The following is a 16,083-nucleotide window of genomic DNA, read 5'->3' as shown; positions in this document are numbered from 1 at the left end:
CCGAGGAAAAGGAGGCCGCCATCAGCACCAAAAACAACCATTTCTTGAGCTTCCTTTGTAGCCTTTATGACAAAGGATTGGTGGGAAGTATCTCCTCCACTTTCTTTATCACACCTGCCACCTTATTTATTTGAGATTATAACTTCAAATTTTTCAAGTGTTAATCATCACAAGCTGTTTTGTTTTCTTTCATACACATTTATGGACCATAATGTACTGACCTGAGAAAAAAATTGTGCAGATGAAACCGAGGACACGCTACTAGATTGGCCAACGCGGTACAACATCATCAATGGAATAGCTCGTGGACTTCTTTATCTTCATCAAGATTCACGACTAAGAGTAATTCATAGGGACCTGAAAGCCAGCAATATTCTACTGGATTATGAATTGAACCCAAAGATTTCAGACTTTGGCATGGCTAGAAGTTTTAGAGGAAATGAAATTGAAGCCAATACCAATAAAGTGGTTGGAACATAGTAAGTGATATGATTTTACCTTCATTTTCTGCAAATGCAACCTTAACATTCGTTGAATACATGCAGTGGCTACATTTCCCCAGAGTATGCAACTGAAGGGCTCTACTCCTTAAAATCGGATGTCTTCAGCTTTGGTGTATTGGTGCTAGAGATAGTGAGTGGATATAAGAACAGGGGGTTCAGTCATCCAGAACACAATCTCAACCTTCTAGGGCATGTAAGTGTCAAAACTATATTACTTCGACTCATCATTTCTCTTTACTCTAAAACCTGTGTCAGGTTTCCATAGGCTTGGTCATATCTACTGATAGTACGCCTTAAATTGATAAAAGAAATGAAGAAGTATTGAAAAGAAAACGATTCTGAGAAGGTTAAGCATGTCGGACACACATCTCTTTTGGATTTGGATCTCAGAGTCTAGAGAACATTGTGTCAATGGAAACATTTCTTACTTCTAGATACCAAATCTGCTATTGGTAACATGTTTTTGTTATTAGGCTTGGAGACTATTCCGAGAAGGGAGGCCTATGGAACTGGTTAGGCAATCAATAATTGAAGCATGCAATCTATCTCAAGTGCTACGTTCAATTCACGTGGCTCTACTCTGTGTTCAAGATAATCGAGAAGATAGGCCAGACATGTCATATGTGGTTTTGATGTTGAGTAATGACAATACATTACCTCAGCCTAAACATCCAGGTTTTTTTATTGAAAGGGATCCAGCTGAAGCAAGTTCAACAAGCGAGGGCACAGCAAATTATTCAGCTAACAAATGCTCGATTACATTATTACAGGCAAGGTAGATCCCATTTTGTGTTCATATCTTTTGTTTCGTCTTGATGGGTTTGATTTTGGATCTTAGAAGCTGTAGTTCCAATGTTGTGTGGTGAAGGCACATTGCTCAGCCAATGCAACCAGAATCTTTTTTTCCCTGAACGGGAATTTATTTTTGCACTACTATTATTTGTTTCAACCTTGTGTTAAATGAAGTCATAGGTTTTTTCCCTCAACTTCCTACCTTATCAACTGATGAAGCGGCAGCTGGGACTTCTATTAGGGCGGGCACCGAGGAGTTTAAGGATGTTTTCTCTAATTTGGCTCTTGGCCGTTGTCGTACCCGACATCGCCACGATCTTTTAAAAATTAATCTTCACTAAAAGAACAGGTTTCTGACATCTTGTTCTTTGATGAGAAAGGTCTAGTTTAAGGAGTCGCCACCTAATATTATGGTCACTAGGAACCCTTATTGGTCAACAAAGATTATATGGCACGGGACTGGTTATGCAAAAGGGAAGATATTATCATCTCTTAAGCATCCTACTTGAGGTAGACTACATTGTTGATTTTGTCTTAAATTGCTAAAGGTTTGTTATACCATGCTACCGATGGTATGCTTGTAATATTCCTGACTCTGGTGTCAGTGAATATTCAACTACGGATACTTCCAACTCTGACGTTGGTAAATATTACGTAGCAAAAAAAATACGGTATTCCTGACTCTGGTGTTAGTGAATAAATCCGCAAAATTTAGATTAAAAGAAAAGAAAAGTTTTAATAAAAAATATAATTATTTTTGAATTGGTATTGATATAATAGTTAGTTTACATGGCAATTCCATCGGATAACTTTACTAGTGTGTTTGGTATTATGGTAGCTTTTATGGTTGTGGTTTGAAAAAAATTATTTTATAAAATGTATTTTTAGTTGAGGTTGGTTTGGAAAAATATATGTTTAGTTAAAACTGTGGTTGAAATTGAGGTTGAACAAAAAGTAGTTTAATGTGTTTGATTAAAAATGCTTTTCAAATTAAGGTTATAAAATAACTAAAAAAGACATTAATATTGATGGTTTTTAATTGAAATATTGTTGATTTAACTGCTGTTATTACATTATGAAATAAACAATACTTTATATAAAGTATTTTTTATTGTTTCATAAAACTATTTGCAATTCCATCACGTATGAAATCCATCTGACAAGGACTATAATTTCCCTGGCTTCCTGAGCGTGCAACAATATCAGGTAAAATATCATTAGGAATAAAATTGGGATTGCGATCAAATTCTGCAAATGTTACATCATCAATGGATCTTCTTCTAATGTAATTATGTAGTGTCATTGAATAATGTTAAACACTAGTTTTTCGAATAAAACACAATACTTGAGAAATTTTGTTGGATTTTTTTTATTTTACTGGGTCGGATCCAATCCAATGCATTTAGGTTTGGGCCGGAACTCGTCCGACCCATAACAGTGGAGAGTGAATTAACTCTCCACCTCTCCATTGTTCACATGAACAATGGAGGCTCAACTGCTGTTTGTAAAGCACAGAAATTATGCTTTTGTTAAACCTGAGGCACGGCCGTAATTTATAGTGGGTCCCACCAAACAAAACTCCATTTTTAACTTAACCAAACATTAATATTTGTGGCTAACTATCAACCCCACCCAAAACCACAATGCCAAACGGGTTCAAAAGGGGGTTGAATTAAAAGAATGCTTAAAAAAAGCTTAAGAGTAAAAAAATAAGGACTAAATCTTAAAGGTAAAAAAATCCTAGGAGGGTTAAATTGAAAGAGAATCCCAATTCTATAGATTATTTAAAATAAGAAAAATAGAAATAAAAAATAGGGTCCAAATCTGAAAGAAAAAAATGAAGGGCTATTTTGAAAATGTGTAGGGGAAGGCTTTTAAATCAAGGAGGAGGGAGGAAAGAAGGAAGAAAAAAAGAAATGGCCATCGAAGTGAAAAAACAACATTTTTTTGTTAAATATCCTGCCCATTAATGCAGGCTACGCCATAAGAAATAAAACGTCGTCGTGGAAGTCTAGTTTTGGTCGCCGAATGATATTGTACACGCCGAACAAAGATCATGAGAGAATTAACATGTGTCCTTGTGAATGTCATAAACAATTGACTTTTAAAAATTAATTTATATTTTATACATGTCTAAATACTAAGTTGCCCCTGATCAGACTTGACAATAATAATAACAAAACCAAATGGAAAAGACGTAAAACCCCTTGACCTAGGCAAATATAACTTTAATTCAAGGGTATTTTGGTAATTTTATTGTGCATTTGAAATGAAAAAAAAATAGAAAACACCCCTGCCCGCCAGCTCATGATTTTTGGTTTTTGAGGGTATATTACTAACTTTACCCTCCCGCTTCCAAGGCTATTTATGTTTTGTTATTAAGGGCAAAATCATAATTTTATTGTTCCAATTCACAATGACTATCGGTATAGAGTAACGATAAAAACAAAACTACAGTAAATGTTCTACCCCTTTTAGGTAACATTTTCCTTTTAGATCCTATAAATTTTTATTATTTTGCACTATGGTTATTTTTTTTATAGTCATCGATATTTGCACTATGGTTATTAAAATTGTTTTTTTAATTTCATCATTTGAAGTTATGTTGACATGATTTTATGTGTTGAGTTTTATTTCAATTTTTTTTTTACTCATTCATTCAGTATGTCATAAAATATTTCAAAGTTAAACTAGAATTTTATTTTACAAAATATAATTTTAGTTTATTATTGGAACAATTTGAAAAAATAAAGTTCAAAATTAATATCAATAAAAAAAATAGAGCTATTTTTCAATTTAACTATTCACATGCACGAAAACTTCAATTTAGCCTTATAATTTCAAGTCATGCACATTAGATCCTTATTGTTTGAGGTTTTATATTTCAGTCTTTTTATCACGATTCGGTCTTTGAATATTGAGGGATTAAGTCAATAAAATAAGAGTATATTAGTCAAATCAAATGTTTTGATACATATTTTGTATTTTTATATATAGTTATGAATATATAATTATTATCTTAGAACTCATGTTTCCTGAAATAAAATGTTGTAAGAAGTATGTAGTAAAGAGTTTAGGCTGAGGCAAAGCATCTTCTGACGTCACAATGTTTCATCAGAATTTCTCTCAGGAACAAAGAAAGAAGATTGCAATATTGGAGTCTCATTCAGACTATACAATGTGTTTTTAGTAACAGAACTCATTACAAGTTTCCTATGTGCAGATTTATAGATGACTCTGTGGAATTGTGACGTGTAAATCTTTAAATTCATCAAATCAGTCCTTAAAGTTCTGTTCACAGAAAGCCAAAGTAGAAAAAAGAATCCCAGGCCAAAAAAGACCAGACTAGATGTTAATCAAGTTCTTCTAGAGACATCAAGATTACCAAGTGGACAGATATGCAAAAAATTCAGGTTCAAGTTCGTATATCTTAGAAATTTAAAGAAGAAAAGGAGAACCATCATGAAGAATAGAAAGGAAAATGGAGGTTCTAAGTCCTTCACCTTCATATACTCTTTAAGCTACAGGTTTATTGAAACGTACTGTGATGTTTTGAAAAATAAAGAGAAAGAATAAATAGGTAAAGGCAATAATGCTCTTGGCGGCTTAAATTGAGTTATTTAAAAAATAATTTCATATGTAAGTTTGGGTTTGTTTAGATATGAAATTTTGGGTAGAAAGACCTTGTCTGTATTCTGGTCATGAATCTGTGAATCGGGTCGTGACACCTACATCCAAAATCAATTGCTTTAAGATAAAGTAAAAAGGGTTATTGAATTTATTTTGAGTGTGAGGGTTCTTGAGCACAGAATAAACGACTGGTAGGCTAATCATTCGAGATGCCGAGAGTCAGTGTCATGACTTGTAAAAGCAATAATACACCAATCCTGAAAGGTACATCAACTAATCAGGTCTTAAGTTTATTTTTCAATGGTCACAAGTTAGAGTCCCTTCATGGTCACTGGAGGCTTACATGACCATTAGCTTCAGGATCCATTAGATTAGTTAAGGTGCGTGCAAACTGATCCCGACACTCATGTTAATAATAATAATAATATACTAAATTAGTCTACATCAAGTTTTGCCAAGCATGGGACTTAGGCTGTGAAAAATGTTCAATAAAAACTTAGAGTTTATACATGTTTAAAAAATTTCAATTAAGAAAATAATAAAAGAAAAGCAAATAACAATCATAAAAATAAGGATCAAAGTTGATATAAAAATCAAATTAAATCAAATTCTAAGGGAAGAAATTGAAAAAAAGATTCAAAACAAAATAGATAGCAATCAAAAGTTTGAGGATCAAATTTGATATAATCAACAAATAACATGATATTTTTAAATTTTTCACAACTTCTGGAAAGTGTTTTCCGTCCAAAATAAAAGGAAAACACTTTCCTAAAAACCAAGTCAGATTTTCTTTTAACTGGAAAGTGTTTCCTGTTGATCAACTTTTCTAATGACAAACAAACACAGAAAAGTTTGAAAAATGATTTCTAGAAAACCACTTTCCATGAAACAAACATGGCCCATAAGTATGCGAAAGCATAACCCATGACAAACATGCTTTCAATATAAATATAATAAAAAGAATTACAGCATGCATATTAAGCATGAATCAAACTTGCAATTGAAATTAATTCAAAGTTCTAGAATGCATACTAGTAGAAAAAAAATTATGCTTAAATTAAAATAAAAGATGATATTTATTTATTAAGGCACTTTAAAGTAATAGATTTTTTTGTTGTTTTCAATGATAAATCATATTTTCTTAAGGCTTTATTGTTCCTTACTTATGCAGGTAGGATGCTTGCAATATGTTTCCCGAGATTTCAACAATATCATTTTTTTTTTAGATAAACTTCCAAAAAATGTAATTGAAACAAAGAATATGAACTCAAATGTCTCTTAAAAAGATGAATCTAACTTCTAGATTTGGGTGGAAAATCATAGGTTAAAATGAGAAGAAAATCCTAAAATATGAGATGAGGAAGATGTCAAAGAACCATCTCAACCCAAGTTTAAGCTGGTAGGTGAGGTCCAAGATATGATTTATATTATTCTTTAACACACTCCGGAAGTGAAAGCCCTTTGGACTTAAAACTTGCATAGACTCATATTACCTTGTGCTTAATTTTTATCACATAAATGGGGATGATGAGATTCGAACTCGTGACCGCTTGGTCATCAAGGCTCTGATACCATGTCAAATAATCATCTCAACCCAAGCTTAAGCTGGTAGGTGAAGTCCAAGATATAATTTATATTATTCTCTAACAGAAGAGAATGTAAAAATCTAAAAAAATCAAGATAGAATCTCTTGCTTTACCCCCATTTTATATTGAATTTTAGAAGTTAAAAAGTTAAAGAGTTAATAAGAATTAATTTTTACCATTATCAACATTTGATTAACTTCTATAAATTAAGAATTAAATTTATAAAAATCAAGGATTTTTTAAGGAGAAAAACCAAGAGTTATTTAAAATTAATTTTTTATTTATTTATAATTTATTTAAACCATGTTAATTAAATAAAGTTTTAATAAATTAACCTCTGTAGAATATTGCACATTGTTTTAAGCCAACGACATTACCCCTGCAAGAAAGCATTGAACAAAACATTTTTCTCTCAACAACCTCTCCAATAGAAGTTAAAGAACAGATGGTAGAGATTTTATTTTTTTTTGTCTTTCTACTTAAAAATAATTATGCCTATTTTCATCGTGAGTTAGACTAATATTTAGATGGTATTTAAGAGTATGTTGACAGTTGTTTTTTATAGTATTTTTTTTAGAAATGTATTAAAATAATATTTTTATTTTATTTTTAAAATATTATTTTTGACATCAACATATTAAAATAATCTAAAAACATTAAAAAAATTCAATTCTTTAAGAAACACGATTTCAACCGTATTCTAAAGCATTAACATGATTATGTTGCATATTTCTACATTTATGCCACTACGTTCTAAAACTTGAGATAGTTTCGTGGATGATACAAATAATAAGACATAGATTTAACATTCTTCTCCTTATCAAAGATCTTAGAATTGAAAATTCTTCTCTTTATCCTAAGACTCAATGCCATGCAGGTCATATGGTAAAAACATTAACCTACCTTGTATAGCTCATCACTTTTCTTTTGAGTTAATTTCAATCTATTCTTTTAATTTCTCTTTCTGATATTTTAATTGTTTCAATGTCACGCTTGAAATTTTAAACTCTCTTAAAATGATTTAATGAGATCAAATATTTTACTCAAATTATAAGATTCAAATGATACCACATAATTCGTTTATAAAAGTATAAAATACAAAAGATTATTTTATTTAAATATAGTTTATATTGAAAACAAAAAAATAATATTAAAAAAATTGAATTAGAAAGACCACAAAAAAATTAAAACCTGGAAATTTTAAGAAGCTTTAGCCCAAAGTAAAACAAGTTTTAAACTTTTGTATTGTCATATTATCTAAGAAACTAAAAATATATTTGATAAACCAATTAATCTATAAAATTCAAACATGATATACACTTGACTCATAAAAAAAAACATAAAATTGTTTATTTATTTATTTTATAATGAGCTCCGTAATTTATACTCTCTCTTTACTTATAATATTTAATTTGATACGATAATCTACTATTTTTATGATTAATATATTTATACTTTTAAATATAAGTAATGTAAGTGACATCACTTAAAATTGAAAGTAGAATTTATATCCAATTATTTTTTTAAAATCAATTTATATCAGATTTGATATTGGAATTTCAATAAGTCCATGAGACTTCTAACAAAAAAATAAAAAATCTTCCAACCTTAACTATAAATTAAAATTCATTTTTTTTCTTTTTGATAACATATAAACCGTTTATTTTTATATTTTAAAAATAATTAAATTTTTTATTACTTGTTAATAATAAAATAAAATTTTAAAAATAAAAAAAATATTATAATATACAATGTTCAATCAGCGGATGATAAACGGCCCAGGAACTACCTTAAATTAATAGTCAAACAAACCACATTAAACGTCCCCACAAATCATGACGATGTTGTGTCTGAAAGCCGCAAGCCTACTCTCTACCAAACCATTTTACCTCCACTTTCCCGTCCCTAAACACCAGCTCAACCCCTTCTTCTCGTCCTTCAAGCCGGAGAAGCCTTACTCTGCTTCAGCATCCCGATCCCAAATCAGAATGTCGTCGTCATCCACTCCGCCCCAAACAATTGAACACATAGTCCTCTTCAAAGTCAAAGAAAACATCGACCCCACTCAAATCAACACCATGATTCATTCCCTCAACCGTCTGATATCACTCGACTCCGTACTCCACTTAACTGCCGGTGCTCTCTACCGCACCAAGTCCTCACCTATTCCCTTCACTCACATGCTCCACAGCCGTTACTCCTCTAAAGAAAACCTCTCCGCTTATGCCCTTCACCCGACCCACGTTCAAGTCGTTAAAGAATCGGTTCTACCAATCTGCGATGACATCATGGCTGTCGATTGGGTCACCGGTGATCTCAACGGCGGTGATTCATTGGTCCCACCTTCTGGGTCCGCGATTAGATTAACATTCTTGAAGTTAAAAGAGGGATTAGGGGATGAAGTGAAAGATGAGATACTGGGAGTAATTCAGGGGATTAAAGATACATTTGGAGGAATTGATCACATCAGTTGCGGAGAGAACTTCTCCCCTGCTAGAGCCAAGGGTTATTCGATTGCGTCACTAGCTGTTTTTCGTGGATTGAGTGAATTGGAGGCGGTGGATTCGGACAAAGAGTTGGCGAATTTGGAGAAAGCTAAGGTTAGAGATTATCTGGAAAGTGTTATGGTTCTTGATTATGTTGTGTCCTCATCCAGAGTTTGATTGATGTTGTCTTTTAGGCTTTGAGATCTTACGTTGTTCTTGGATGGATTGATGTTCCATACAAATTAATAATGTAATGCCAACGAATTTGGAATTTTTCTTTTGTTTGTGCTTTGCTGCTGGTGGTGTAGCATCAAGGTCAGTGTTCGTCTCTTCGTTCCGGTTCTTGTCGTGCCCTCTATTATAGTTAGCTTCTTGTCTTTTGTCTGAAACAGCGTTACCTTACTTCATTCATCTAGTTTACTGTTAATTTCATTGACGTTGCGGATGTAATAAAGCTCAATCGTTGTTGTATTCATCTGCAAAACTTGATTAATCGGGCAATGCTAGCAAAATGCCAACCTTTTTCCGTTAATGAGAAGAAAAGAACGTAAATCTATTCGGCCATTTTGGGCTTCCTTTACCAAATAAAACTAAAAAGCCGAATGGATGATCGACTCTCTGAATTAAAAATAAAAATAAAAATTAAAGATGGCCTGGCTCGCTTCTATCTGCCGTCAAGTACTGTGATTGTTACTTCATTGGTGGAACTCAGGTCTTTCTTGTTTTCTTCGATCAATCTTCTTTCTGTGAAAAAACCTGGCTCGTTAGGTTGAGGCAATAACCCATTTCCCTCCAACATAAGAACCACTGTAGACATGCTTGGCCTGTGTTCTGGAGAGTGTTGCACACATAATAGCCCCACATGGATTGACCTTAACACTTCAGGCACATAGCAGGATTCTACTTTTAATTCATCAATCAACTCCAAAGATCTGCCTTCCTTGTATAGCTTCCATACCTGAAATTTGAAATCATTGTTTTTTATGAAAATTATTCTTAAACCATTGTGCCAATGCTATTTTGAAAAAACAAGAAGAAAAAAAAAATATTCCTTACATGCCCAAGAAGGTTGAGTTCGTGTTCTGGATGTGTAAATCCCCAGTTTCTTTTTCCACTGACAATCTCTAACACCAAAACTCCAAAGCTAAACACATCGGATTTTATCGAGAAGAGACCATCAATGGCATACTCTGGCGACATATAACCACTTCATGATATAATTAAACAAGTTAGTGAGATTCTTCTACTAAGATGTTAGGCATTTCTAATACATTTTTCTTTGCTAACTCAGAGAAGGGGAATAAAGAAGTACTCTTACTATGTCCCAACTACTCTTCTTGTATTCGCTTCTGTTTCATTCTCTCCGAAACTTCTAGCCATACCAAAGTCTGAGATTTTTGGATTCATATCATTATCTAGTAAAATGTTGCTCAGCTTAAGATCTCTATGAATAATTCGTAGTCTAGAGTCTTGATGGAGATAAAGCAGTCCCCTTGATACCCCATTGATGATGTGGAACCTTTTAGGCCAATCCAGCAACTTGCTTCGAATTTGATCTGCCCATTATATAAAAAATCTGCAGGTTAATTCATATGGCTGCTGATTTTACTTTTAAGTGCGATTTTAACTAACAGTGAATATTATTTAGTAACAGGATAGTAAAAAAGAAAATCCTTGTAAACCAAGTTCTCATGGGAGTACTCAAATATGTTAGAGGTAGTAAATCCTTGAACCTGTGTGAACTGATAAATGTTTTGCAGCTAGTCTTTGATCAGTAGGATTAGAGATGAAACAGAAGTTGTAATACCTTCTTTCTCTCACATATGTAAGAAGCAACTCAAATGAAATTATCTTGAAAAAACATTTGATGAATATCAAGATTCAGAGATCCTAACCAAATATGTAGATGTCTAGACTTTTGTTGGGCATGTATTCATAGATCAAAATCTTCTCTTCATGTTCTATGCAATATCCCAGAAGCTTTACAAGGTTTCGATGTTGAAGTTTTGCAATGCATTTTACTTCATTCATGAATTCATCAAGCCCTTGTCTGGATTCCTTCGAAAGCCTCTTCACAGCTATGTCTTGTCCACCTTTAAAAGCACCCTGAAAAAACAAGACAAGTGCCAGATTTTTGTCAGCAGGCAAGTCTTGAGGGGGATATCCAACAATCATAATCATAGAAGCATGGTGTCTTCCTTTACGTTGGTTTTTCCTTTTTCCTTTTTTTTTTTATTAATTGTCTACCCCTTTGTTTTTATTTTCTTGTTCACATTCTTCCTGTGCCACTGAATTTTAGAATGTAGTTTTTCTATCTTAACACAATAAAAGGCATGTGGTTAGGTATCATCACCTACTGTCAAAAAAGCTGAGCATAGTATCATCGCATTGTGTTTTACCTTGTAGACAGGTCCAAAGCCACCTTGTCCTAGCAAATTGTTGAATGAGAAATTGCTGGTAGCATTAGCTATTGCAGTAAGGTCAAAATGTGGTAAATCTAGACTTTCATCCTGGATCTTCATAGACCATTGTTCTTCTGTATTGTTTTCCTCTTTCTCTGTGACACAGCAAGTAAAGAAGGAATGACAACAAAAATTTCTTATAGGGATCGAAAAAAGTTAATGAACATCCATGACTTTGCTCTACAGAATGTTTTTATTGCAAGGTAACTTACTTGTCCTACCAAGAGTATTATGTCTATTATGCTTCTTCTTCTTCTGGAGGAACAAGCACAGACCAAGGCCTAGGAGAAGCAATGCTGATAACACAACGCTTACAATGATGCCCACTTTTTTCTTCTTGGGAGAGCCCTCTAGAGTGTGAGCTACTACAAGCAGGGAGATAGCAATGTATCAGTGAGAGAATATTTCCAATCTGTTAACGTTTCAAAGCATTAGCCATGGATTTTTGGTATTATGCAATGCAATAAATATAATATATTATATTATATTCAGCATGTAAGAATGTGCTTATATTTACCTATTTCAGAAGAAGCCATTCTAATATAAAGATCTTGGCCATCTTCTGTGTATTGTCTGATGTCCACCAGGTCACCAAACCAGAGAATGCATCCGCTTCCATTTCCCCTTATATCTGAATTTGTATAAGCCATGCAAGAACAATTATTCAAGCATTTCACCCTGCATTCCTCCGTTGTCATGCTTTTATTCATTGCCCGAATCTTTGAGTCTGGCAATTTAATGTTATAATACTTTATAAATCCAACTCCATTCTGGCAGTTCAGCGGTGTCCTCCGAACGCACCCGCTAGACCAGTCTGCCCTTACCCATTCACTTTGGTTTTTTGGCACGAATCTGTTCAAACATCCACATGCTGGGGAGTTTCCGATGGTGCACCTGCCATAAGCACCACATAGTGCATAGTTATCGCAGTTATCTCCTGGTGCACTTGAGTACACTATCCAATTATTAAGTCGGTCAATCCAGGCGAGCCGCTCCAGGACACCGTCTTGATCAAAAACCAAGGTCAAAGCAATAGAGCTGTTAATATCATAAGTTAAGTATGCCTCTTTGTCATTAAAAACAAAAGCATAGCTTAAAAAGGGGTCTGGTTTCAAAAGAGGCAAACCACTAAAGCCAACACCATTCCACGGCCCTGATCGAGACTTCAGAACTGAATTCTGTCTGACAACCAGCTCTAAACCCTTCCCATCAATCTCAAAGGTATAAGGGCCTTGAGAAGGATCATCATTGCTCTTCCATGATGATATAATCACATCCAATCCAGAAGCTAGTCTTCCAACCTTCATTCCAGGTAGAAATGTATTTCCAGGATGTTCAAAACTTTGCCAAACGAAATTTTCTGTGCGACGATCATTTTCATTTCTGACCACAAGATTTCCTGAATCCAAAAGCTGAGCAACCGGGTTCTGCGCGTGCCTTGATGTATTGGAAGACCAAATGACACTACCATTCTGAATGGCAAGGATGAGAGCTCCCCTCTCATCAAACTTTAAGACTCCTGACTTATCAGTTATTGGGATTTCTCTATTGGCAACCCACACCACTTTCCCTTTAGATATCTTGTTGTACCATATTCCCAAATACCGCCGCGTGGAATTACCAGGGCTGAAAAACCCCAGTTCAAATCTCTCACCACTTGAAACTATGGTCTCTCCATCGCCGATAGTGTGATTTGCAGAGATGGTGTCTACTGCTAGGGATGTAACGAAGAAAGAAGTAAAACAAAAGCAAAGTATGGTAATGTTATTCATTGATGTTTTTTTTGGTAATTCGTGCTTTAGCTGAAAGACTGGTCCTAACCATTGGAAATGGTATAAAAATAGTAGGAGTTTAAGGGCTGCAGCTGACAGAAGTCATACTGTCATTCTCCATGAATTCAATTAAGTACAAATATCCTCGTAAATGGAATGAAAGTGCAATTGCGAGGGAGACTTGGATAAACCCAACATTCCTGAGTCATCTAAACTCGTTTTCAGTTCTTGTGATTGGACTAATAGAAATCCACGTGGTGGACCAAACCAATTGAAATTGAATGCGTCTTTATTAGTGGCCACGTTGAATGGCCCCATTGCCATCGCCACTATCCTGGAATTTTTTAATTTTGAGTAATTTTCTTGACAGAAAAGGTGAGATTGCCGTGTGGGGGGTAGCGGTAAGTGTATAGGACACAAAATTCGACACGGCATGGCCTTCTACATTTGACTTTGAAAGTTTATTGACGATGGCTGCCTGCACGATGGCTGCGAAGTAATATAAATTATTCACTATAAAAACCAAGAAAACATCCATCTTTACTATTCACCATAACAATGCAAGCATGGAATCTCAAGCATGCTAGTATCTTTCGCTCTTAATAATGTTGGAGAATTTGCATCAATTATATATATATATATATATATATATGTATATATATATATATATATGTCAAGCATAGAATATGTTTAATAAATAACAAAAAGAATTTGAAATCCGTCTTAACATTTATCAATCTTATTGCCTTTTCTATTGAAACTAAAAACCTTTCAAAGTAATGTAGTGAAATGTTTTTTGTTTTTTTTTTTTTTTCCAGCGGGATGTGCAATTAATGAAGGGTAAATTCAGATGGAGTCGAAATGGGCTGAAACTAAGACAAAAAATAAATTGACCAGAAATGGGCAGAATCAGCTATAGGTTCTTTGGATTTGGAACCCCCTGAAGGCCCTTTTCAACTAGAAAACAAGTTCTTGTTTACGTCTCCCTGAATCATGGGCTTCATGCCCCATTTGCATGTATTCATGGTTTATAAAATTAAAATACATGTAAAATGAGCCTAGGCCTTTTATTTTATTCTTGTTTTTGAAATCCAGGTGTTACAGTGCTTATCTTGTTTACCGGTTGGATAAAAAAAATTAAAAGTAAAAAAAAAAGTTTAGGCAACAAAAATTATTTGATATTATTATTAAATTTTATTTGTAGGTTAATCTTAAATTGCCTTGAACCAATTCCTTACATAGCCTAAATTTTAATTAAGTTGTGTGAGAGTTGTTCTGATATAATTCAGTTGACTTGATGAGTCTAAAAACAACCAAAACACTGTTAAAAACTATGGTTTGATTTAAAAAAATTCAAGATGATATTTTTAAAAATATTGAGATAGTGACATGTTAGATTAATTAAAGTTTCATAGCTTAACCTGCCAAATCCGCAAATCGGATCATAAACTCCACTAGATTTAACAACTTTGTTTATTCTTTTTATAAAAATTATTTTTTACTTAATGACATGATAATAAAAATAGATGCTCGTAAAATTAAGCATCAACTAAAAGTTGAGATGTTTGTTTGAAACTGTGATAACCTTTTAGAAAGCAAATTGAAAAAAATTATAAAAATCAATTTAAAATCAATAAAATATTAAAAGATGAAATCAAAAAATATAAGCAAAAAAAAAAAATGGAAGATGGAATTAAAAAAAAATTATTTTGCATTGTTATTAAACCCGATCTAACGAGTCAATTTAGAAACCTCCCGACTTGATTTTTTGTCTAGCTTGATTTTAAAATTAACCACCATAAAAATTGTTTATATGTAACCCACTTGACCTGGTGGGTCTATAGCTAAACTGGACAACCAATAACAAAAGTGATTTGAGTTTTTAAAAACTAATTTCAAGATGATTTTAAAAAAATTGAAGATAATTTTATTTTTTTAAAAATCACCTCTTTCACTGTTCTTATGAACAGCGAAGTAGGCGAGGGAACCGAATTTATTTAGTTTAGTAGTTAATTAGATAACTTTCAAACATATCTTGCCATTGTTTGTATTAAGAACCATCATACTGCCATTGCTCATTTTTAAAAGCAATTAATAACAAACCATTTATGTAATTCCTACAAGCATTTAGCTGGCTCGGACTAAACCTTGTTCTTATTTTATCTTTAATATCAAGAAAAAGAAAGAATCCATGTTTTTAATTAATTTGTAATAAGATAGGATATCTTGGTATTACTTTGATGTTAATAAAAAAAATAGGTCTCCTCCTTAAATAATCTTAATGGCATATAATTAATATTGATGGGATTTATTTAATAAATTTATTGTCATTATTCCAAGTTTTGAAATCATTTGATTTTCACAATAAGAACCATTCATGGTATGCTAACTCAGTAGATTTATGACACTTGCTGACCTAGAGCAGGATGTCATAAAGAACATGGTGGGTGTATTAGTGTGGGTGTTCGGATCAGTTTATGTATATCTTGACGGTACATATTTTAATCTTAGGGATGCAGTCGAAACGTTTTCGATCCAAATCTTCAAACGGCTCCCTGTTCATTAACTTAAAATTTATGAGATATAGTTGGTGCTTCCTGTGCTATATAATAATAGAAATATTTAATTTTTCTAGCAGATAAAACGAAAATTTTAGTTGGGGTAGGTACAAGATATTGCCTCAGAAGTGGAAGTGGAAGACCTGGTGATCATGGACAAAAGAGACGAAATATTTGCCAAATTGAAAGAAAAAAACGAAAATCTTGATTGAAACTTAGTCCCAATCAAATAATCTTTCAAGCTTTCAAGTCAAGTTCCAGTGTCCCACAGAATTTGGGCCCTGTCTTCCTCAA

At 33.2% G+C, this 16,083-nt stretch overlaps 3 protein-coding genes across 5 annotated transcripts in view; 2 read left to right on the top strand and 1 right to left on the bottom strand.

The window, feature by feature from the left end:
* LOC7462372 (G-type lectin S-receptor-like serine/threonine-protein kinase At4g27290) overlaps positions 1-1,489 on the top strand; it is a 51,342-nt gene extending 49,853 nt beyond the window's left edge. Inside the window, exons 6-8 of the mRNA XM_024592114.2 lie at positions 242-479; positions 546-696; positions 977-1,489. Of these exons, the coding sequence (XP_024447882.2) occupies positions 242-479; positions 546-696; positions 977-1,282 (695 nt within the window). The 3' untranslated portion in view covers positions 1,283-1,489. The remainder of the gene's footprint in view (positions 1-241; positions 480-545; positions 697-976) is intronic.
* A 6,830-nt stretch (positions 1,490-8,319) lies between these two features.
* LOC7470900 (stress-response A/B barrel domain-containing protein UP3) lies at positions 8,320-9,472 on the top strand. The gene has a single exon (XM_002317500.4). The coding sequence runs from the start codon at positions 8,347-8,349 to the stop codon at positions 9,172-9,174; it is 828 nt and encodes a 275-aa protein (XP_002317536.3). The 5' UTR covers positions 8,320-8,346; the 3' UTR covers positions 9,175-9,472.
* Positions 9,443-13,398, bottom strand: LOC7461173 (G-type lectin S-receptor-like serine/threonine-protein kinase At4g27290). Of its 3 annotated transcripts, none has more exons than XM_024592118.2 (7): positions 11,977-13,398; positions 11,681-11,824; positions 11,397-11,554; positions 10,893-11,103; positions 10,316-10,553; positions 10,054-10,204; positions 9,443-9,955 (listed from the first exon to the last, which is right to left on the bottom strand). In XM_024592118.2, the coding sequence occupies exons 1-7, from the start codon at positions 13,229-13,231 to the stop codon at positions 9,662-9,664; spliced, it is 2,451 nt and encodes an 816-aa protein (XP_024447886.2). In that variant the 5' UTR covers positions 13,232-13,398; the 3' UTR covers positions 9,443-9,661. The 3 variants fall into 3 exon arrangements, with proteins under 3 accessions (XP_024447886.2, XP_024447885.2, XP_024447884.2); XM_024592117.2 differs by having other exon boundaries at positions 11,672-11,821; positions 11,977-13,395; XM_024592116.2 differs by having other exon boundaries at positions 11,672-11,824; positions 11,977-13,393.
* Positions 13,399-16,083: the final 2,685 nt, after the last annotated feature.

Source organism: Populus trichocarpa, chromosome 11 (assembly GCF_000002775.5).
Source record: "Populus trichocarpa isolate Nisqually-1 chromosome 11, P.trichocarpa_v4.1, whole genome shotgun sequence".
Classification (NCBI taxonomy): Eukaryota; Viridiplantae; Streptophyta; class Magnoliopsida; order Malpighiales; family Salicaceae; genus Populus; species Populus trichocarpa.
Note: the sequence above shows the minus strand (reverse complement) of the source record. Positions and strands in the feature narration are given on the sequence as shown.

Coding starts and splice junctions, on each gene's coding strand:
- LOC7470900 (XM_002317500.4), top strand. CDS start 8,347: ATGACGATGTTGTGTCTGAAAGCCGCAAGCCTACTCTCTACCAAACCA.
- LOC7461173 (XM_024592116.2), bottom strand. CDS start 13,231: ATGAATAACATTACCATACTTTGCTTTTGTTTTACTTCTTTCTTCGTT. Junction 11,104..11,396: donor GCTTTGGACCTGTCTACAAG/GTAAAACACAAT, acceptor TTGTTTTTTCAG/GGTGCTTTTAAAGGTGGACA. Junction 10,205..10,315: donor AGAAGAGTAGTTGGGACATA/GTAAGAGTACTT, acceptor TATATCATGAAG/TGGTTATATGTCGCCAGAGT.